Source organism: Orycteropus afer, unplaced genomic scaffold (genome assembly GCF_000298275.1).
Source record: "Orycteropus afer afer isolate SDZICR_OR568_19922 unplaced genomic scaffold, OryAfe1.0 scaffold00136, whole genome shotgun sequence".
NCBI classification, from domain to species: Eukaryota; Metazoa; Chordata; class Mammalia; order Tubulidentata; family Orycteropodidae; genus Orycteropus; species Orycteropus afer.
Window position 1 is genome coordinate 773179 of NW_006921723.1, and position 24333 is coordinate 797511.

The 24333-nt window shown below is 46.0% G+C and overlaps 1 protein-coding gene across 1 annotated transcript in view; it reads left to right on the forward strand.

Annotated features, from left to right (window-relative positions):
* Nucleotides 1-1371: 1371 nt before the first annotated feature.
* Nucleotides 1372-24333, forward strand: part of TMEM38A (transmembrane protein 38A) — a 34756-nt gene continuing 11794 nt past the window's right edge. The window contains exon 1 of the mRNA XM_007945320.2: nt 1372-1495. Within this exon, the coding sequence (XP_007943511.1) occupies nt 1372-1495 (124 nt within the window). The remainder of the gene's footprint in view (nt 1496-24333) is intronic.

Genomic DNA, 24333 nt, shown 5'->3' on the forward strand with positions numbered 1-24333 from the left:
TTGCGACGTGGGGCGGGGAAAGGCACGCGGGGGAGGGGCTACGGGTCCCCCGGGTGGGGCTTCGGCCGGACGCGGCCTACTCACAGCTTAAAGTTGAGCACCGCCCCAGCGTTCATCAGCAGTGTTCTGCAGAAGAGGAATGCGGTTACCGGAGCCTTTCTCATCCCCATCTGGTTCTCTCTCCCTAGCCCCTGGGTCCCCCAATTACCCGAACAGCAGGATGTCACCGATCATCGTTACAACCGAAGCCTCCGTCAGAACCGGAAGCGGAAGCCTGAGGGAGGGAAGAGATGGAGAGGCAGGACCTGACCAATCACGGAGCAAAGCTGGAGAAGGCTGGGCCAATCGAAGGCCGAGATAGGCTGGGTTCCGCCTCCTGCAGGCCAGGCCCCCTTTGGCGAAAACGAGGTCCTTCTCCGTAGGAGTGCGTCAGGGTGGAGGGCGTAGAAGCTTGTGGCGTCACCTAAGGGCGGAGCCACCTGGGAGCAGGGTTGGTCCTCGCGTTAGAAGTGAGCCGCGCATGCGTGAGGGTCTCACGGGCGAAGAAAGAGCGAAGCGGTGGCTCGTCCTCTCTCTGTGGCTGGAACCCCGTATTGGGCTTCTGTAGAAAGTAAATACCCAGTCGCGAAGCTGCACAGGGACCGAAGGTCCGCCCCGACTAACTGTACTCTAAAAGGAGGAGTCCCTCACAGTGCGAGCCCCATGGAGGCCGGGAGCACCCATCAAGCGGGTTTCCACAGGGGCAGGGGTCCCAACCGAGTGGACCCCACGGGAAACTGGGGTCTCGACCGAGCAAGTCCTAGAGCGGATGGGAGGGGACGTGCGTCTCGACCAAGAGGATTCATCGGGGGGCGACGATCCCGACTTGTGCAGTTCCACAGAGCCCAGGGGTCCCAAATGAGCTCCAAATAGTGTGGACATCCTGACCTAACACCTCATGGGGACTGTAGTCCTGACTGATCGGGCTCCACAGAGGATCGTGTTCCAGGCAGAACAGGTCCCACAAAGCGGGACTCACAGGGAACGGAGGTCCTAAATGAGACTGTTGGGGCGGGGGTCCAAATCGGTTGGGTCCTATACCAGACAGGTGTCCTAACCGAGACCACGGGGACAGGAGTCCAGACTGGGTAAACAGACTCCATGGGGGACAGGCCGCCTGAATGGACAGTCGTCCCCTCCGATCACCCGACTCCGGTGGTTCGCAGCTTGCTTCGCTGGGCTCAAAGGACTTGGGCTTCGCGGCCGTCCGTCGCCCCTCCTCTCGGGGGCCGGGCCGGGGCGGTGCCTGGCGGCTGGGCGGGCCTTGCGCGGGGGCGCAGTTGCGGGCGGCACCGCTGGGCCGGGGGCCGGGGGACCCGGCGGGCAGGCGCCATGGATCTGCTGTCGGCACTGAGCCTTGGTGAGCTGGCGCTCAGCTTCTCGCGGGTGCCGCTCTTCCCAGTCTTTGACCTCAGCTACTTCATTGTCTCCATCCTCTACCTCAAGTATGAGCCAGGTGAGTCGGGCTTGGGGGGCGGGGATGAGGGATAGCCGGGGTCTCGGGGGGGGTGGGGGACAGACCCAGGGTCTGGTTCGGGGGAGGAGGTGGTGCTGGCGTCGTGAGGTGCTCCCCCTCGGACTGGGGGAGGGGGAGACCTGGGACCTGGGGGGGTTACCCAGGTAGCCAGAGTAGAGGAAACCTAAGGGGTGGCGATGGAGGGGGCCAACCCAGGGGTCCCGCGGAGGATGAGGGTGGGGAGACCCAGGGACTTTTTCGGGGGAGTAGGCAACGCTGGCATCATAGGTGCACCCTTCGGGCGCAGGCTGGAGAAGACTTTGAGGGGCTAGGGAGAATTACCCCCGCCCCCGCGCCGTAGGGGCTGGGGGAGGGGGAGCAGTGGCAGGCCGGAGGGAAGGGAAGGAACCAGATTGTTCGAAAAAACCGGGCACAGGTGCTGAGGATTGGGGAGGGGTCGGGGGTCCTGGCGGGGATGACCTGCACGCACAGGAGCCGGGGGCGCAGGTTGAGGAGAGGGTGCAGGCCGGGGCTGGCCCTGCGGCCGGGGCAGATGTCCCGGCTGCCCCCAGCCATGACCTCTCTTCTTGTCCTTGGCGCACTGAGCTGGATCGACAGCTGGGTTTCTATATAAGGTCTGGCCGTGCTGGGGGATCCGATCCAGTCCAGTGAAAGTGACTTGGGTGTCCCCATGCCTCTGTGGGCACCCTTCCCTCCCCTCCCTTCCTTTCTCCCAGGCTGCTGGATCTTCCCAACCCAGCTTGAATTTCTCCAGCCCTGGCTGATCCTTTCTACTTAACCCAGCAGAACCGGCCCCAGGCAGGATGACCCTGGGTCAGCCTGTCCCCCAGCCTCAGACATCCACTGGGGACTCCCAAGAGGGGAGACCTAGCTTCTGAATTGTCATAAACATACCCAAAATGAGGATTAATGGCCTCCTTAGATTGTGTTCTATTTTTACACAAGGTTCCCAGGAGCAAATATTTCTGTTCATCTCCTAGTGTTTTAATTATTCCAGCACACTGAGTAACTAAATGAATGGTATCATTTAGCCTTAGAAAAAAGACCAATCACCCACAACTTGGGGATATTTTCTCCCTCTTAGATGTGAATTACCTCTATATTCTCTTCTCTGTACCAAAATAGCTTTTTTTTCCCCAAGAAGATAAAAATAGGTACTCATGTTTATTAAAAAGAAAAACAAACTGTAAAACAAAAATTTTAAAAGATAACGACCATAGAGTTAACATCGCAGTTGGCCATCCTTCCAGACCCCCTCCTTATGCACCTTCCCATGTATTTATACTAATGTGGTAAATGAATAATCTGTTTTCTAAGGATCAGCCCAAAGCTAATTCCTATGAGGAAGAGGTTAAAGATGTGACAAATGTCCAACTTTTCCAGACTGCTATACCACTCCATCATCTCTAACATCATATACTCCTCCACCTCTCAGTACTGTCCTTTCTATCTTTGGGTTCTTAATTTGCTGCAATCTCTCACAAAACTCACAGACTGTCAAGATAATGGTTCATGTGGTTGTGGAAGCTGACAAGTCCCAAATCCATGGGCCAGGCATCAAGCTTGAGGTTTCTCTTGACTTATGCGGTTTTGTTGTTGTAGTCATGTGCTGTCAAGTCAGCCTGGCTCATAGCTACCTCTCCTCGGGTTTCTGAGGCAGTATCACTACAGAAGTAGATTGCCCAACCTTCCTTCCAAGGAGTGACTGGTGGGTTTGAACCGCCAGCTTTCTGGTTAGCAATCAACCCAAATCGGCAGGTCAGATGACAAGCTGCTGGCTCACAAGGCTGCAGAAACTGGTATATCAGACCAGATGATAGGCTGCTGGGTCAAGAACCAGAGGTCAGATGATGAGGAACCAGATGCAGAATCCAGAGCAAGAGAGAGAACTTTGCCAGGCCATTCATATTTATTGGATGCAGACCATACCTTCAAGGAAACACCCCTTACTTGAGAAGGCGGTGCAATGGTGTGACTTGAATAAGGGTGGTAATTGGGGTAAGAGTAGTGACTTGAGTCATACCCTCTAGAAAGGAGGTAACTTAAGATGTAACACATGAGTCCTGCCTCATAAACATACGGAATCAAGCACTCCCAATTAGGACCATACCCACAGGCATGTTGTTGTTGTGTTGTTATGTGCCGTCGATAGTGACCCCTCCTTGGGTTTCCAAGGCAGTATCACTACAGAAGTAGATTGCCCAAGCACAGGCATAGAGGCTAGGATTTAAAACACACTACAAAATGGAGGACAATTACACTATTACACAATTGCTAAACCATCACAAGTTCCATATACCTTTTTTGCATTAGTAGCAAATTGTCCAATCTCATTGGTGGGCTACAAGAAATTTATTTGCATAGTCCTACCCAATCATTAGGAGCTCTGGTAGCATAGTGCCTGAGGCACTTGACTGCTAACACTCCTCGGAAGGAAGGTTGGGCAATCCTACTTCTGTAGTGATACTGCCTCGGAAACCCAAGGAGGGGTCGCTATGAGTCGGGCCGACTCGATGGCAAATAACAACAACAACAACAACAACACCCAATCATTGGGAGCTCTGGTAGTGTAATGCCTAAGGCACTTGACTGCTAATCAGAAGGCTGGCGGTTCAAACCCACTAGCCACTCCTCAGAAGGAAGATGATGCAATCTACTTCCATAGTGATACTGCCTCAGAAACCCAAGGAGGGGTCACTATGCACATAACAACAACAACAACCCAATCATTAGGAGCTCTGATAACATAGTGCCTAAGGCACTTGACTGCTAGCCAGAAAGCAGGCAGTTCAAACCCACCAGCCACTCCTCAGAAGGAAGATGAGGCAATCTACTTCCATAGTGATACTGCCTCAGAAACCCAAGGAGGGGTCGCTATGAGTCAGGTCTGACTTGACGGCACATAACAACAACAACAACAACCCAATCATTGGTTTGCTTTCTGGGAATGACAAAATGAAGCGGAATGGGGTCACATTCATCCTCAAAAAGAACATTTCAAGATCTACCCTGAAGTACAATGCTGTCAGGTATCCATACACCTACAAGGAAGACCAGTTAATACTTCTACCATTCAAATTTATGTACCAACCACTAAAGCCAAAGATGAAGAAATCAAAGTTGTTTTTTTTTTTTTTTTTACCAACTTCTGCAATCCACCAAACATGCCACCAAGGTATATTGATAATTACTGATAGTGATTGGAATGTGAAAGTTGGAAACGAAGAAACATCGGTAGTTGGAAAATATGGCCGTGGTGACAGAAATAACTCCAGAGATCGTGTGATAGAATTTTGCAAGACTGACATTTATTGCAAATATCTTTTTCAACAACATCAATGGCAACTATACATGTGGACCTCACCAGATAGGATACATAGGAATCAAATTGACTGTATCTATAGAAAGAGACAATGGAAAAGCTCAATATCAACAACCAACAAGGCCAGAGGCTGACTTGGAACAGACCAACAGTTACTCCTATACGAGTTCAGGTTGAAGCTGAAGAAAATTAAAACAAGTCCACAAGAGTCAAAATACAACCTTGTGTATATCCCACCTAAATTTAGAGACCATCTGAAGAATAGATTTGACACATTGAACACAAATGACTGAAGATGAGACAAGTTTTGGGATGACATCAAGGAGATCATATATGAAGAAAGCAAAAGATCATTAAAAAGATAGCAAGGAAGAAAAGGCCAAAATGGATGTTAGGAGAGACTCTGAAACTTACTCTTGAACAGAGAGTAGCTAAGGTGAATGGAATAAATGGTGAAGTAAAAGAACTAAACAGAAGGTTTTAAAGGGCAGCTTGAGAAGACAAACTAAAGTACTATAATTAAATGTCCAAAGACCTAGAGTTAGAAAATCAAAAGAGTAGGACATGCTTGACATTTCTCAAGCTGAAAGAACTGAAGAAAAACTCAAGCCTCCAGTTGAAATATTGAAGGATTCTTTGTACAACATATTGAACAATGCAGGAAGCATCAAAAGATGATAAAAGGAATACACAGAGTCACTCTACTAAAAAGATTTGGTCGACACTCAGACATTTCAGGAGGTAGCATATGATCATCAAGAACCAATGGTATTGAGGGAAGAAGTCCAAGCTGTGTTGAAGGAATTGGCAAAAAACAAATGTCCAGGAATTGGTGGAATATCCATGGAGATGACTCAGAAAAATAAACAGATGAAACCCTGAAGATGCTCGCTTGTTTATGCCAAGAAACTTGGTAGACAGCTACCTGGCCAACCAGCCAGAAGCAATACATACTTGTACCCATTCCAAGAAAGGTGATCCAACAGAATGTGGAAATTATCAAACAATATCATTAATATCACATGTAAGGAAAATTTTGCCAAAGCTTATCAGAAAATAGTTTCAGCAGTATATTGACAGAGAACTGCCAGAAATTCAAGCTGGATTCAGAAAAGGATGTGGAATGAGGGATATCATTGCTAATGTCAGATGGATCTTGGCTGAAAGCAAAGAATACCAGAAAGATGTTTATCTGTGTTTTATTGACTATGCAAAGGCATTTGACTGTGTGGATCATAAAAAATTAATGGATTACATTCATTGCGCTCATGATGCATCTGTAGATAGACCAAGAGGCAATTGTTCAAACACAAGGGGATACTGCATGGTTTACGACCAGGAAAGGTATGCATTAGGGTTGTATCTTTTCATCATATTTATTTGATCTGTATGCTGAGCAAATCATCTGAAAAGCTAGACTAAATGAAGAAGAATGCAGAATATGGATTGGAGAAGACTCATTAATAACCTGCAGTATGCAAATGACACAATCTTGCTTGCTAAAAGTAAAGAAGACTTGAAGCACTGAAGAAGATCAGAGACTGTGGTCTTCAGTATGGGTTACACTTCAACATAAAGAAAACAAAAATACAACTGGACCAATAAGCAACATCATGATAAATGGAGTAAAGTCATGGATTTCATTTTACTTGAATCCATAAATAACACCCTTGGAAGCAGGAGTCAACAAACTGGGTAAATCTGCTGCAAAAGACCTCTTTAAAGTGTTAAAGCACAAAGATGTCACTTTGAAGACTAAAATGAGCCTAACCCAAGTCATTGTCTTTTCAGTAGCTTCATAGGCGTGTGAGAGCTGAACAATAAATAAAGAAGACCACAGAAGCATTGATGCATTTGAATTGTGATGTTGGTGAAAAATAATTGAATGTACCATGATCCATGTACCACGTCACATGTTTTATTGACTGTGCAAAAGCATTTGATTGTGTGAATCATAACGAATTATGGATAACATTGAGAAGAATCAGAATTCCAGAACACTTGATTGTACTCATGAGGAACCTGTACATAGATCAGGAGGCTGTTTTTCGAACAGAACAAGGGAATACTGCATGGTTCAAAATCAAGAAGGGAGTGGGTCAAGGTTGTATCCTTTCACCATACTTAATCAACTTGTTTGCTGAGCAAATAATCCAAGAAGCTGGATTATATGAAGAACGTGGCATCAGGATTGGAGGAAGACTCATTAACAACCTGCAATATGCAGATGACACAACTTTACTTGCTTAAAGTGAGGATGACTTGAAGCACTTAGTGATGAAGATTAAAGACTGCAATCTGCAGTATGGATTATCCTCAATGTAAAGAAAACAAAAATCCTCACAACTAGTCCAAAAAACAGCTTCACAGTGGATGGAGAAAAGAGTGAAGTTGTCAAGGATTATAGAACTTGGTTCTATAATCAACATCAATGGAAGCACCAGTCAAGACATCAGATAATATATTGCATTGGGCAAATCTGCCGCAAAAGACCACTTTCAAGTGCTGAAGAACAAAGATGTCTCCTTGAAGTCTAAGGTACACCTAACCCAAACCATGGTATTTTCAATCATCTCTTATGCCTGTGAGAGCTGGACAATGAATAAGGAAGACCGAAAAAGAGTTGATGCTTTTGAGTTGTGGTGTTGGAGAAGAATGCTAAAAGTACCATGGTCTGCTAAAGGGACTAACAACTCAGTCCTGGAAGAAGTGCAGCTGGAATGCTCCTTGGAAGTGAGAATGGACAGACTTAGCGTCACCTACTTTGGTCGTGTTGTCAGAAGCAACCATTCCCTGGAGAAAGATACCATGCTTGGTAAAGTGGAGGGTCAACAAAGAAGGGGAAGGCCCTCAATGAGCTGGATAGACACAGTGGCTGCAATGATGGGCTCAGGTGTAGCAAGGATCATGACACTGACACGAGACCAGGCAGTGTTTCATTCTGCTGTGCATAGGGTCGCTATGAGTCAGAGGTGACTTGACGACACCTAACAACAGCAACATGGTTCACTAGAAGAACAACATTCTTAGGTTCAACATTGGTGGGCTCTCTTGAGCAATAGGCATTACAGCAGTATTTACTGTTAACCCCAATTTTGCCAGATGGAGGGAAAGTACATTCCATCCCATCAGGCCCTTGGGAATTCTAGAATACATGTTCAGGGGTATAGTTACAGTCTCTTGCTTAGGGATCACCCCTCCTTCCAGCACCTTGGTCCTGGGATCACAGCATCCTGTAGGAAAAAGCAATTTTAGGTGATGTGGGTAAGAACTATACTGTGGTACCAGCATCCTCCACCACCCCTGCTTCCCCCAATCCCCCAGAGAAGCATAGGAATCTGCCCAGTGGTGATCCTCCCCTCATGCTGCATGGGAGCACACACTCATAAAGGCATCTGAGCCAGCCCTTCATGCATTTATCTCCCCCCATTTTAGATAACAGATGTTTCAATTGCCCATTCTCAAACCATTACTCTGAGGTGGTATGCAACATGGTTTGTACATTTTATATGATGTTTCTTGGACCATTGCTTCACCTTGTGGGCTGTAAAATGTGTTCCTTGGTCTGATGAAATATCATTTGGTGGCCCAAATTGGTACAGTATCTTTTGTTCTAATCCCTTAATGGTGTTTTTGGCATTTGCATCTGTCATAGGATATGCAAAGCCAGTGCAGAGTAAGTATCTATTCCTGTGAGGACCCATTTGTAGCCACCTGGTGCCACTGGTGTCATTGCCCAATAGAATCAACTTGCCAACTATATAGCAGGCCTCCTCCAACCACCACCCCCAATCCAAGGAATCTGCTCCATAGCTATCTGTAATCTTTGTCTTTCTTACTGGCAGACAGAGCAATTCTTATTGGCATTTTATGCCTCAGAGGGTGCAAGAGAGATATGTCTAGAGTCAAACCATCTCTGTATGATGCACTCCCATGTCCACTCTTTTCAAGGACCCAACTGGCCACCTCAAGTGAGCATACCAACAAGTCCACTTGCTGATTTTAGCAGCCTTCTGATCCAGGAAGGGTTTCTTCAGATGGGCTTTGATACGTCCTGCTGTAGTGCACCCTTTAAATTCCCAGAGTGCTTCCCATAGGTCCATGCCCTACATGGCTGTCCTCTTAATAGTCCAATTTTCCATTGCCCAGTTGCCTGACCATATAGCCTGGCTGTGGCCACTGCCCATGAAGTGGTAAAAACCCAAACATGTGGGCTCTTATCATTGCCCAAATCTTCTGTCATGGCTAGGAATACAGCATGCAGTTCAATCCATTGAGCTGACCTGTTCTTACCCTTTTTAATCAGGGTTTTTTCCATTGACCAGTGTTAATGCAACAGCTTTCCATGTTAAATTGTTCTGCATGTACCCTGGAACTGCCATCAGTGAAAGTTGTTCATTGGGCACTGTCTGGTTGGCAGTAGGATCTGGCAGCTTCTTAGGTGGTTCCAGGGTAGGACCTATAGTAAAAGAGGCTACTTGGCTTATGGATGTAGTAAGTGCCTCCCTGCATCTTCCAATAGCCTGTTCTTGTATGAACCATTTTCATTTTATTATGGCCCTATTTTGGGCACTGCTTTCCTTATTAAAGTGTTTCCCTAGCCTCATCCAAGACATTGTAGGTATTTCAGGTCTCATGATGATTTTATATCCTTCTATCATTGAGGCAATCTCAATCAACACCCAGTAGCGGGCTAGTAATTGCCTTTCAAATGGTGTGTATTTTGCTTCAGCATCTGGAACCTTTCTAGTCCAGAATCCTAGCAGTCATCATTGGGCAGTGTGCTCAGGTTTTTGCCATAAGCTCCAGTCTCCATAAGCATGTGTGGCAGACACCTCTAAAATTATATCTAAAGGCAGGAAGAGTGAGATTGCTTTCTGTAATTCAGATATAATCTGCTGTTACTTCTGCCCCCATTTGAACACAGGATTCTTCCAAGTGGTTTCATGGGTGGGAGTCAGCAATATTCACAGATGTGGACTATGTGTTCTCCAAAATCCCAACAGACCAAACAAACATTGGGCCTCCTGCTTAGTCTTGGGGTAGGTAGCACCAGCAACTTACTCTTGATTGCCTACAGAATGTCAAGGTGCTTCCTCCCCATGTTATTCCCAAGAATTTTACCATTTGAACAAGGTGCTGGATTTATTAACCAGCCTCTGTTGGTCATGTGGGCCAAAACTGTTCTTTGGTGTTTGATACTAACATATCAATGTAATGTATCATTGCACTTGTAATCTGCACCAAGTCCAAGTCTTTCATAACAAACTAGGGCAATAAGCCAGTGAATTCAAGTAACTTTGTGGCAATACAGTGAAAATAAATTGGGATTCTTTTCCCCATGAAAGCAAATTGCAGCTGGTTCTTTTCTGAGACTGGCATTGAGAAAAAGACATTGGTAAGCTCAATCACTTGAGTACCAGTCTCCTTAGCTTGATATATTTTCTGCCCATTGAAACCAAGTCTGGAACAGCTGAAGCCACTGTTGGCATTATTTTATTTAGGCCCCTCAATAGTCTACTGTCAACCATCAGCCATTTGCCTTTTTCATGGGCCATACAATGCTGTTATACAGAGAATTTGTTAGTACAAACACTCTGGCCTTTAGCATATCTGTAATCAAAGCAGTAATCTGCTTTTGTCTATCAGGTATCCTATACTGCTTCAAATTAACAACCTGCATGGTTTCAGGCAATTCTAATGGTTCCTACTTAGCATGTCCAATAAATATTGGCCTAAGGACAGGGTTACATCCTTTCAATTTTACAGTATCAAGTAGAGGGAGTATACCCCAATTAGACATAATACCCATATCAATAGTACATTCATGTAAGGGAGATGCAACTACTTCATACAACATCTGTTTAAATCCAATTCTCACCCAAACTTTCACCTTAGTCCCATCAATCCATATCCCCCAAGTTTAACCTTAGGCCTCTTCAAGATTTTATTAACAGGTTTTGAGATTACAATACATTGGACTCCTGTGTTCAGACCTCCCAAGAAGGTCTCTTCCTGATCTCCCGGCCATTTTACTCATACATGTGCATATAGCCTCAGGTCTTCTGCTGGGGGCTAGATCAGAAGACCCTGGCCCCCTTGTTAGTTTTTACCTCTGCTTCAAGTGGTCCCAGGTGGGACTGCCCATCATTAAATTCCTCTCACCTGGGGTGAATAACAAAAAAAAAAAAAAAAATCCACTACCATCCAGTCAATTCCTACTCATAGTGACTCTATAGGGCAAAGTAGAACTGCCCTGTAAGGTTTCCAAGGCTGTAAATCTTTATGGAAGCAGACTACCCCATATTTCTCCCATGGAACAGTTGCTGTGTTTGAACAGCTAACCTTTCAGTTAGCAGCCAAATGCTTTAACCGTCATGCCACTAGAGCTCCCTAAAAAAGGTGGATAAAATGAACTTATTTAGGCCTCTTTCACACTGCGGGACCTGTGAAGTTTCCATTGGTCTACCTAATACATTAGAACCTTTATCTCAACTCCATCAAAGTCCAATATATTTATCCCATTTCCATCTAAAAATCTCCATAATGCTGGGGTAAGTTCTTTTCCCATTGCCTCTCCCCATTTGCACATAAATCACACTTGTTTCTTGCACATGTAAGACCCATGTGGGGAAGCTGTGCCACAGATCCAACAAGGCTTCTCAGATTGTTGCTTCATTTCACAGTAGCAAGGTTACATGAGGTGCCCATGTAGAAGGGACTCCCTTGAGTTCCATATCTACCATGACCTGTATAAGAGGTATACTCATTGGACAAATATTCTGATCTCCGTAAAGCCATTCCAGCATGATTTGCTTAAGCAGCACATCAGTTGCTTCATCTGGAATGTTCCGTTGGGTATTTAGAGGGAGAAAGGGGCAGTTTCCCTTCTCAGGGTAAACAGACGTCACTGCAAATTTTGTCCAGTCCACCAGGCTGGCCATCCCCTCAAGGTTAACCTGCTGTGTAACTGGATCTTACATCATCATTTGTGACTGTTCCATAGTGAGTTGTAGGTCTTGCATTAACCAAACTATAATCTTCTATTCTGCAGCATTCAAAACTAAAGACACTGTCCCTAAATTAGTCACTGTCACAGTCTATTTCAGTAGCAGTTCCTCAGGAAGCTGATGATAGCAAATCTACAAATTGAAGCACCTCCTTTACATGATACCCCTGGTTCCAACAGTTTCTTGGCTTTGCCTGTTCCTCTCCTGGACTACCTTCTGAGTGACCAGGATACTTCCTGTTCTGACATGATTTTTCCTTTCCAGGTTGGCCCTGAGACTAGCAGTTGTAGCTGCCACAAGACCAGATCTAAGCTTGGTTCAGCGCTTCAATCTGCCTCTATATTCTTTCCCTCAGCCTTTGAAGCTATTATTGGTGACAACAACCAAGGCATTGTCACTCTATTTCCATGTACATCTAACTAGCCAATTCCTCAGTCCTTAGATCCACTACTCCTACTTCTCATGAATAGCTTTTGCCTTGGGTAACTGATTACAGCATAATAGCAGCTTAATCCATGAGTTCCTATCCAGGAACCAAAGGTTTCTCCTTCTCCCACTTGCCTCCTTTTTTCCAAAGCCACATATCCCAGTGAGCTTAGACCATTGCAGCAAATCCAACCATTCAAATGAATAATCTCTTTTCTAAGTATCAGCACAAAACTAGTTCCTATGAGGCAGAGGTTAAAGATGTTCCAAATGGTTAACTTTTCCAAACTGCTGTACCACTCTGTCATCTCTAATGTCATCCGCTACTCCTCCCCTCAGTACTCTCCCTCTTGTCTTTGGGTTCCATATTTGCTGCAACATCTCACAGAACTCATGAACATCAAGGAAATAGCTCAATGGTTGTGGAGGCTGTCAAGTCCCAGATCCGTGGGTCAGGCATCATGTTGGAGGCTTTTCCTGACTCACATGGTCATCAAGTCAGATGACAGGCTCTTGGCTCACAAGGCTGCAGAAGCTGCTGAATCAGATTAGACAATAGGCTGCTGGCTCAAGAACCAGAGGTCAGATGATGAGGAATCAGATGCAAGATCCAGAGCAAGAGAGAGACTTTGCTGGAGCAGTCATATATATTGGATGAATACTGGGGTTTCCTCAAGAAAACGCCCCTTACTCGAGCAAGGTGGTACAAAGGTGGTGTGACTGGAATAAGGGTGATGGTGGGGGCAGGAATGGTGATTGGAGTCACATCCTCTGCTAAGGTAGTGACTCAAGATACATTTCACCCTAATCCTGTCTCATTGATGTAATGGACAACTCACTCCCAAATGAGGCCATAACTATAGGCATGTTGTTGTTGTTAAGTGCTGTCGAGTCGTTTCCGACTCATAGCAACCCCATGCACAGCAGAACGAAACACTGCCCGATCCCGCGCCAGCCCCACAATCCCTGCTATACTTGAGCCCATCATCGCAGCCACCGTGTCAATCCATCTCGTTGAAGGCCTCCCCCTCTTTCGTTGACCCTCCACCCTACCAAGCATGACATCCTTCTCCAGGGAATGGTCCCTTCTTACAACATGACCAAAATAGGTGAGACGAAGTCTGGCCATTCTTGCTTCCAAGGAGCATTCTGGCTGCACTTCCTCCAGGACAGATCTGTTAGTTCTTTTAGCAGTCTGTGGTACTTTCAGCATTCTTCGCCAGCACCACAACTCAAAAGCATCAACTCTTCTTCGGTCTTCCTTATTCATTGTCCAGCTCTCACATGCACACAAGGCAATTGGAAATATCATGGCTTGTGTCAGGCGCACCTTAGTCCTCAAGGAGATATCCTTGCTCCTCAGCACTTGAAACAGTTCCTTCGCGGTTGACTTTCCCAATGCTACACGTCGTCTAATGTCCTGACTGCTGCTTCTGTTGGCATCGATTGTAGAACCAAGCAACGTGAATTCTTTGACAACCTTAATCTTCTCTCCATTTATTGTGATGCTGCTCATTGGTTCAGTTGTGAGGATTTTTGTTTTCTTTATATTGAGACGTAATCCATACTGCAGACTGTATTCTTCAACCTTCATCAATAGGTGCCTTAAGTCATCCTCACTTTCAGCAAGCAAAGTTGTATCGTCTGCATCTCTCAGGTTATAGGCATAGAGGCGATGATTTATAACATATCACAAAATGGAGGATAATTCCATCAGATCACTAAATGGAAGACAATTACATCATTACAACTGCCAAACCACTAAAAATCATGGCACAGCCAAGTTGACTATAACCATCACAGGTTCCCTACACCTTATTTGCATGTTAGTGTTGCCCTTAGGTGCCATCAAGTCAGTTCCTTTTCATAGTGACCCTGTGTACAACAGTACAAAACACTGTCCAGTCCTGCCCCATCGTCACAATTGTTGCTCTGTTTGAGCCCATTGTTGCAGCCACTGTATCTAGCCATCTCATTGAGGATCTTCCTCTTTTTCACTGACCTTCTACTTTACCAAGCAAGATGTCCTTCTTCAGGGACTGGTTTTTCCTGATAACATGTCCAGAGTTGATGAAGTCTTGCCATCCTCGCTTCTAAGGAGCATTCTGGCTGCACTTCTTCCAGGACAGATTTGTTTGTTCTTCTGGCAGTCTATAACTCAAAACCAAACCAAACTCACTGTCATTGAGATGGGTCTGACTCATGACAACCCCTCCTTGGGTTTCTGAGGTGATTTCACTATGGAAGTAGATCACCCAGTCTTCCTTCCGAGGAGTGGCTGGTGGGTTTGAACCACCAGCCTTCTGGTTAGCAGTCAAGTGCCTTAGGCACTACGCTACCAGAGCTCCCTCTGGCAGTCTATAGGATAGTCAATATTCTTCACCAAAATATAATTTAAATGCATCAATTCTTCTGCAGTCTTCCTTACTCATTGTCTGCTTTTCGTATGCCTATGAGGCAGTTGAAATTACCATGGCTTGAGTCAGGTGTGCTTTAGTCCTCAAAGTGACATCTTTGTGTTGAGAGATCAAAGTGGGCAGGAGATTTGCCCAGTGCAATATATCATTTGATTTCTTGACTGCTACTTGCATGGGTGTTGATTGTGGATCCAAGTAAAATAAAACCCTGGACAACTTCAATCTCTTCTCCATTTATTATCATGCTTTGCTTATTGGTACAGTTGCATCGTCCCATCTAGTCATTGTGTGGGAGTCACAACGACTGTGGCTAGCAGAGTCATATTAAATAATTCATTGCACTGCATATGGTCTTATGCAAATAGAATGATACTCTCCTTCTGTTGTGTTCTTGTTATTTTTTTATTTTTTTGCCTACCAGCATGCAAGAGCCTATGTCTTTAAAAGCTACTCTGAAGCAGCTACTTTGCAAAGCAAAATAAACTTTATATTGTTTTAGGATGAACATGGGGCTGTATTTCCTGTCTGGGAAAGATTTCCTGCTGGCTCAGGCCAGGCCCCTGGGCTAGTGCAAAACCCACTAAAATGAAACTAACCCCCTTGCCATTGAGTGGATTTTGACTTACATTGACCCCTCATCTATTACAGTGTAGAACTGCTCCATAGGGTCTGCTTGGCTATAATCTTTATGGAAACAGATTCACAGGCCTTTCTTTCACAGTGCTGTTGGGTGGGTTTGAACTGACAACCTTTAGGTAACTGTTGTTGTTGTTATGTGCCGTCGAGTCGGACCCAACTCATAGCAACCCCTCCTTGAGTTTCCGAGGCAGTATCACTACGGAAATAAACTGCCCCATCTTCCTTCCGAAGAGTGGCTGATGGGTTTGAACCACCAGCTTTCTGGTTAGCAGTCAAGTGCCTTAGACACTACACTACCAGAGCTCCTTTTAGGTAACTAGACAAACACAAGCACAAACCATTTGCGCTGCCAGAGACCTGAGGACCCATGATGCAATGGAAGTTAGAAGCCCCATGGGCATGGAGGTCCTATACGCCAGGAAGAAAGACATCTTCACACTGACTGGGAACCCACAGAGGGGTTGGGAGGTTCCTGCAGGAGTAAATCATGAACTTGAAGTAGGGAACCTAAAGGTTACTGAAAGTTCCAGAAGGTTGAGATTTAGTGGTTCGCAACCTTGACTGCACATTTGAAGCTTCTGGGGGCATATATATATATAACAAAATTTGCCATGGTAACCATGTTTAAGTGTACAAATTTAATGGTATTTTATTCACAATGTTGTGCAGCCATCACCACTATCCATTTCTAAAGCTTTTTCATCACCTGCAAAAAGGGCATGGAGGCATCATCTCACCTCCTGTAACTTCACAAGAGGAAGAGAGACTCACAGTCAGCAGCCCAAGGCTTATTCCTGTGAGGCCAGACATGCCACCACCCTCCAGCCTTTTACCACTTCTAACACCAACCATCCCTCCCACAGCACCACTACTTTTCTGCTGGGTTTGATAATTGGTTGCAATGACCACACTGAACTCACAGACAGTACTTATGAGGTTTATTAACAGGCTACAATTCAAGTTCAGGAACTTGCTCAGGATGCAATTATTCGATCAGGACAGTCTCCCCTCTGCTGTGTCCCTCCAGCCCTTGGCCTCTCAACCTGGCCTCTGCCTCTGTGGACCAGGTAAGCCTGCCACTCTGTTTCATGCCTCTTGGTTCCACTACCACTATCCCTCTGCCAGGGTGTCTCTCTGCCTGGGCATCTGTCAGCCAGGAGGTCTAGGGTAGGGATCTTAGGTCTGAGGATGCATGCCACTTCACCTCCAGCTCTTCTTTCTTGATGGCAGTGAGATCCCCCCTCTGCCTCTAGGAAGGTTCTTTTTTTTTTTTTTTTTTTTTTAATTGTGCTTTAGGTGCAAGTTTACAGAGCAGTTTGTTTTACATTCAAATTATGTGTACATTTAGTTTCACGCCCCATTTACCATCCCCAGCCCTAACCCAGTCTCCTCCCCTCCCTGCCCAGGTACCGTCCCCCAGTGCTCCTCATAGTTATGCACTCCTGTGTGTCCTGCATTTCCTTTGTGCGAATATTGCCCCTCTGGTGCCCCCTGGTCGATTGCTCCAAGGGATGCATTTCCGTAGAGTATGTGGGTGCGTCACCCTGGGTTGGGTGGTCTGCATGTACATCTTGTTTACTATTGGGCTGAGAGCTAGCCCCTGAGAGTAAGTTTCATTTCAGGCCCAGAATGTATCCCAGGGCCATAGTATCGGGGGTCTCACCAGACTCCATCCAACCAGTAATTCTGGTCATTACTGAGTTTTTGGATTTTCTTCCACGTCTTAGGAAAGTTCATTTTAATGTTGGCAAAGTGACAAAACTAACCAATCCCAGCATCAGAGTTTTACACACCTTATTTGCATGGTCCCACCCAGTATGCAGTGGGAGTTACAAAGACTATGACTAGAAAAACTATACCAAGTAATTCACTGTACCGCATCATCCCAAACAGAAACTCTATTCATTAAGTGATAGTTCTCCATTTCCCGTCACTGCCAGCCGCTGGAACTGCCGTTATGCTTCCTGTCACTATGCATTTGCCTCTTCCAAAAATTGTGTATAAGCGGGATCATACAGAATTTGTCCCTTTGTGTCAGGTTTGTGTCCCTGATCATAATGTTTTTGAGGTTCATCCATGTGTGGCAGCTATCAGGACTTCATTTTTCCTTATGGCCGAATTTTTTTGTGTGGATGGACCACATTTTGTTTATCTGTTCATCTGTTTATGGACATTTGGGCTGTTGCCACTTTTTGGCTATTGAAAATAACTCTGTTATGAATGTTGCTTTACAAGTACCCATTTTCACCTGGGGGCTTTTAAATTCCCTCTTTCCCCAAGCTCAGGCTCCACCTTAGACCAATTGAATCAGAATAACTGGGGATGGGATGCAAGCATTAGCATTTTCAAGCACTCCTCCCCCAGTGACTCCAGCCAAGCTTGAGAACCCCGTGCCTAGTTCAGTCCTGTCTTTTCAAAGCTGGGGAAATAGAGACTCAGCAAGGGTAAGCAGCAGTGGGTCTGAGGTCCCAGGGCTGGTAAATGATAGCATCGGAATTCAAACACAGGTTTGCTTTGCATTCACGAATCACCATCGTTATTAAAAGAGCAAGACATGCAACTGAGCTGTTAGCCCCTCAGTCAGTGTTTCTTCTCGGAATTCATATGCTGCCCTGCAGGACCCCGGGCAAAATGAAAACACAGGGCCCCAGGATCAGAGGTAAAGGATTTCAAGGTGGCAGCCACCGCTACCAGATACAGTGGAGTCCACTCCAACTAACGGTGACCCCATGTGTGTCAGAGCACAGCTGCACTCCGTAGGGTTCTTAGTGGCTGATTTTTCAGAAGTAGATCGCCAGGCATTTTTCCCAGGTGCCTCGGGGTGGACTCAAACCTCCAACTTTTCATTTGGCAGCTGAGTGTATTCAATATTTGCACCACCCAGCAACTCCACAATGGGGACAGCAGAGCATTGAACCAAATGTGGGGTCCTTCCGAGCACATTGCCCTGGCCATCAACACAGGTCACTTGCCTGGGCAATTGGCCCTGGCTGATTCTGAGAACCAAGGTGGCATGAACAAAAGGTCTCTGAACTAGAAGTTACTTCTGTCTTCTAAAATTAAAAAAAAAAAAAAATCCAGATCTGTGGTCGTCGAGTTGATTTTGACTCATGGCAACATCATGTGCGTCACAGTAGAACTGCTCCATTAGGTTTGCTTGGCTGTAATCTTTACCAAAACAGATCAGTAGGCCTTTCTTTTGTGGCTGTGTGGCTTTCAACTACCAACCTTTCGGTTAGTAGTTGAGCAGAAACTGCACCACCTGGGGACCTCCTCTGAACTTACCTCCTTCAGCCTCAATTTGCTCATCTGTAAAATGGGCTCAATGGTAAAAAATCCAGCATCCCTTTCCTGATTACAGATATATCTCAGAAATTCTGCTGCTTCAGTTCCAAATTACTGCAATAAAGTGAATATTGCAATAAAGCAAGTCTCATGGATTTTTTTTGTTTCCTAGTGCCTATGAAAGTTATGTTTACACTCAATAATGACCAGAATTACTGGTCAGATGAAATCTGATGAGACTCCCAATACTATATCGCTGGAATACATTCTGCACCTGGAATAAAACTCACCCCTGGGGCGGGCTCTCAGCCCAATAGTTAACAAGATGTACGTGCAGACCACTCAACCCAGGATGAAGCACACATATACTCTATGGTAATACCTCCCTTAGAGCAATAGACCATGGGACATCAGAGGACCAACATTCAGATTGAGAAAATGCAGGATAAACAGGAGTGCATAAATATGAGGGGCACAGGGGGAGGGTTACAGGGTACGGAGGGGAGGAGACTGGGTTAGGGTTGGATATGGTGAATGGGGGATGAAACTAAAAGTACATGCTATGTTGAATGTAAAACAAGCTCTTAATAATAATAAAAAAAAGTTATGTTTACTCTATACTGCAGTCTGTTAGGTTTGCAATAGCATTGTGAAAAAGTTTGAAATACTGTGAGACTTACTAAAATGTGACAGAGACATGAAGCAAGCTCATGCTGTCAGAAAAAATGGCATCAAAGGCTTGGTCCACACAGAGTTGCCACCACCTGCAATTTGTAAAACATGCAGTATCTGTGACATGCAATACAGCGAAGCATCATGAAATGAGGTCTGCTGTATTGTGAGGACCTTTTGGAAATGTCAGCAGGCAAGTCTGGGGTGCTTTGACAGGCACCTTACTGTAAAGCTGAGAAGGGATGTGTTACCTCAGAGATGTGTTTTCTAGGGCAGGCTTTCATGAGAATCCTGAACAGGGATGGAGCTCAGAGTGTGGTCCTCAGGGAAGCAGGATCAGAAATGCAAACTCCCAGGCCCCACCTAGACCTGCTATTGCATCAGAATCTGCATTTGAACAAGATCCTGGGGTCCCTCATGCATGTTGAAGCAAAAGAGGCAAGAGCTGCTTATTAAACCTGGGGCAGCTGGATGGTACAAATGGTTAAATGCCCAAAAGTTGGCAATTTGAATCCACCCAGAATGCCTTGGAAGAAAGACCTGGTGACCAGCTTCTGAAAGGTCACAGCCTTGTAAACTACCATGGAACACAATTCTCTGCACACATGGGGTCACCATGAGTCAAGAATCCACTCAATGGCAACTGACAACAAAGTTCAATCCTGTTCTGGAAGTTTGGGCCAGAGCAATTAGGTAAGAAAAAGAAATAAAAGGCACCCACATTGGAAAGGAAGAGGTAAACCTAGAGCGCTCCATAAGGACAAGGAGATCAGGGTCTGGCTCACCTCAGGGATCCCCTAATCCCAGACAGGGGAGAGAGGAGGAAACAGTGGGTATCAGCTGCATGTTTGAATAGATGAATGAATCGAAGTGCTGGATATCTTAAGCCCTGACCCAGCCAAAGAATCTCTCAGACTAGTGGTTCTCAAACATAGCTACTGCACATTACCTCCTGGGAAGGTTTTCAAACTCCTGCTGTCCAGGCTGCACCCCTCTACTATGTAAATCAGAATTTCTCAGGGTGGGGCCAGGAGTCAGTATTTTCCAAAGTTCCCCAGATGATTCCAGCGTGCAGCCCAATTGTGTTTTGTTTTTGCGTGTGTGTGTGTGTGTGTGTGTGAGTGAGAAAGAGAGAGAAAAAAATATATATACACAGCAAAAGATGCACCATTTTAACAAATTCTACATGTACCATTCATTGACAGAGTGCTTTCTTCAAGCTGTATAGGTATTCTTGCTATCCTTTTCCAAATCGTTTCCATTAATGGAAAGTCGTTGCCCGCTAAGCTTCTTATCTTCCTTTTTGGAGATGCTGTTATCAGTTTAGGAGCTCCTGTAGCATAATGCCTAAGGCATTTGACTGCTAACCAGAAGGCTGGTGGTTCAAACCCACCAGCCGCTCCATGGAAGGAAGGTTGGGCAATCTATTTCCATAGTGATACTGCCTCGGAAACCCAAGGAGGGGCTGCTGTGTTACCAGTTTGATGCCACATAGATGAATCTGTGAGAGAGCACACTGCTCAAGGCAGACAGACTTCACTAATTAAGCTAAACTGTCATTTGGTTCAGAGCTGACTGCCAGGAAAAATATTTGAGATTTAAAGTTTAAAGATTATCTCAGGGTAGTAGTTTCAGGTGTTCATCCAGACTCAATGGCTCCATTAGATCTGGATTCCCTGAGAATTTGTAATTCTGTTCTGTCCTCCCCCTCCCTTTTGATCAGAATTCTTCTATAGAATTGTAGAGCATAACATTCAGTAATGATAGCCAGGCACCATCCAGTTCTGATCTTGTGGCACAGGAAGCAAATATTCATGGTGACAGTATTTCCTCCAGCAATTCCCGACCCCTTGGTCCTCACACAATCAAATTTAAGAGTGGTTGTCTGCACCATGGTTTCTGAACTGCAATGTCATTGACGTCTGGGGCCCGATCATTCCTTGGGGTGGAGGCTGTCCTGTTCATTGTAGAGCATTGAGTAGCATGCCTGGTCGCCAGCCACGTAATGCCAGGAGCATCCCCCCTGTCGCAACACCCAAGAGGACCAAGTATGCCCTGGGGGACACGGTCTCAAGCCTCTAGGGGCCAGGCAGGGAATACAAGTGAAATGAGCCAGGTGGGGATACCTCAAGGGGGTTGACCTGCAGCTACCTGATTGGAGCTGGGCCTGCCAGGGCTGATTTTTTTTTTTTTTCCCCAGAGAAGCTGGAAATCTGGATTTGAAGCTCCCTGTGTTTATACATCAGGGGCAAAGGTGACTCCATGGTAGAATTTTTGCCTTCCATGCAGGAAACCCAGGTCCAGTTCCTGGTCAATGCACTGCATGCTCGGCTTCCACCGGTCTGTCCGTGTAGTTTTACGTGTCGCTAGGATGGTGAAGCTCTGGTAGCATAGTGGCTAAGACACTTGCCTGCTAACCAGACGGCTGGCGGTTCAAACCCACCAGCCACTCCTCAGAAGGAAGGTTGGGCAATCCTACTTCCGTAGTGATACTGCCTCGGAAACCCAAGGAGGGGTCGCTATGAGTCGGGGCCGACTCGACGGCACATAACGACGATGAATGACGAGGATGGTGAAGTAGCATAGTGCCTAAGGCACTTGACTGCTAACTAGAAGGCTGGCGGTTCAAACCCACCAGGCACTCCTCGGAAGGAAGGTTGGGCAATCTATTTCCATAGTGATACTGCCTCAGAAACCCAAGGAGGGGTCGCTATGAGTCAGGGCCGACTCGACGGCAAATAACATCAACAACAGGATGGTGAAGAGGTTTCAGCAGAGCTTCCAGACAAAGGCAAACTAAAAGGCAACCGACTTCCAAAAATCAGCCTTTGAAAACCCTGTGGATCACAACAGAAGACTTCCAATACAGTGCTGGAAGATGAGCCCCCTAGGGTACCAGGCACTCAGAATACACAGCAGCCTGAGCCATGGACACAAGCGGACCAACAATCATGGGGGTGGCAAAGGACTGGGCAGCATTTCATTCTGTTGTGCGTGGGGTCACCATGAGTCCGGTGGCCTTGATGGCAGCTAACAACATGTTTTTATGGCAGCTATTTTCACATTTTTAAAACACTGTGAGGACCAAAGAGGCTCTCTAGCCCATGGAGGGGCTGCCCATCCCCCATTGTGGTCTGTCTGTCTCCATCTTGTTGTTGTTTAGGCACTACACTACCAGAGACCAAGGCAGAGAGCTGAGCTGGGAGGTTCAGAGAGCAGTACTTTGTCTTAGAGTTACTGGGAGACTTAGCTGGCATAGTGCTTAAGGCATGTGACTGCTAACCAGAAGGCTGACAGTTCAAACCCACCAGCCACTCCTTGGAAGGAAGATTGGGCAATCTACTTCTGTAGAGACACCACCTCAGAAACCCAAGGAGGGATCACTATGAGTTGGCAGTGAGGTTTTTTTGTGTGTTTGTTTTAGACCTCAGGCTAAGTAGCAAAAAACAATGGTGGTGCTGCCAGGGCCTTTGAGTACCTTTTAGCACTATCCTGCTGTTAACAAATGGAATGCTGACCCTGGGAAGGAAAAGCTACAGAGCCCATCTCAGGCCACAACCAGAGACCCAAGGTCTTGGTTGTAATATTTATGAAAACAGATCTCTAGGCCTTCCTTCTGTGGAGATGCTGATATGTTCAAACTGCCAGCTTTTTGGTTAGCAGCCAAGCACTCACCTGTTGCCCCCTCAGGTTTCCTTGGAGGAACTCAGGGTGGGGTTATTTGCCCAGACCAGAGGGAGTGGCCGAGTGGGACCTGAGTATGAACTTTTTCTATCAGGACACCAGTAAGGTGTACACCCCAGGGCGTGCTGATCTGAGCATTACTCATGCAAACCCAGTCCCCACCCCCACTTCCAGGCATGGGTCACTGGAAAGGCCGGCAGAGGGCACAAGCAAAAGCCCTGGGAAGAATTCAGCCCCTGGGGGTTATTTTTAGATAGAGAAGTATCCATTTCTGCAAAAGACAAGTTCCTAGGGTCGGCCAGCTGTTCACAGGATTATCTCTCAGCAAGCGATGTTTTAAATAGAAGCTCATCAGAGTAGAAGAGAGAATTTGTACTTCATACTCTTGGTACTTGTTGAGACTTAAGAAGGTAGGGGTAAGATGCACTTGAACTTGTGACTCTGGGGTGAGATTGCTGTTGTTAGTTGCTGTCCAGTCTCTTCTGACTCATGGCAACTCCTGGGTGTCACCTACTAACTGTCTACTGTTAGTGGTTCAGATCCATCAGAAGTACCCTGGAAGTAAGACCTGGTGACCTGTGAAAGATCACAGCCTTGAAGACCTCTGGAGCAGTGCTACTTTGACATAAATGGTATCGCTATGAGGATGAGATTCAAACCAAACTAAACCCACTGCCATCTAGTCGATTCTGACTCATAACAACCCTATTGGACAGAGTAGAACTGCTTGTAAGGTTTCCAAGGCTGTAAATCTTTACAGAAGCAGACTGCCTCTTTCTCCCATGGAGCGGCTGGTGGGTTCCAACCACCAATCTTCTGGTTAGCAGCTGAGTGCCTTAACCGCTGTGATACCAGAGTCCCTTGAGGATGAGATTAGAGAAGGGAAAATTCCATTCCAGCCCTCATTAGGAGTCGGGGAAAGAAAAATTAGGGTCCCCACCTGACAAAGAAGGAAAGGGGCTCAGGGAGAAGAAATGGTTTGCTCCAGTTCACACAGTTAGTTGGTGAGGATGGTGAAGAGAGATAGGAGTGAGTTAGTCATTTACTTGAAAACAACTAATACATGCAAGAGAATGAGATTTAGTCCTATGATGGAATACCCTACAGTCTACAGCAATCAAAATTATTATGATGTAGAAGCTCTGGTGGCGTACTGCCTAAGGCATTTTGACTGTAAACCAGAAGGCTGGTGGTTCAAACCCACCAGCCACTCCTCGGAAGGAAGACTGGGCAATCTACTTGCATAGAGATACTGCCTTAGAAACCCAAGGAGGGGTCGCTAAGAGTCGAATCAACTAGACAGCAGTGAGTTTGGGTTTGAGTTTTATGTATACATAGTCCCTGGGTGGTGCAGTTAACATG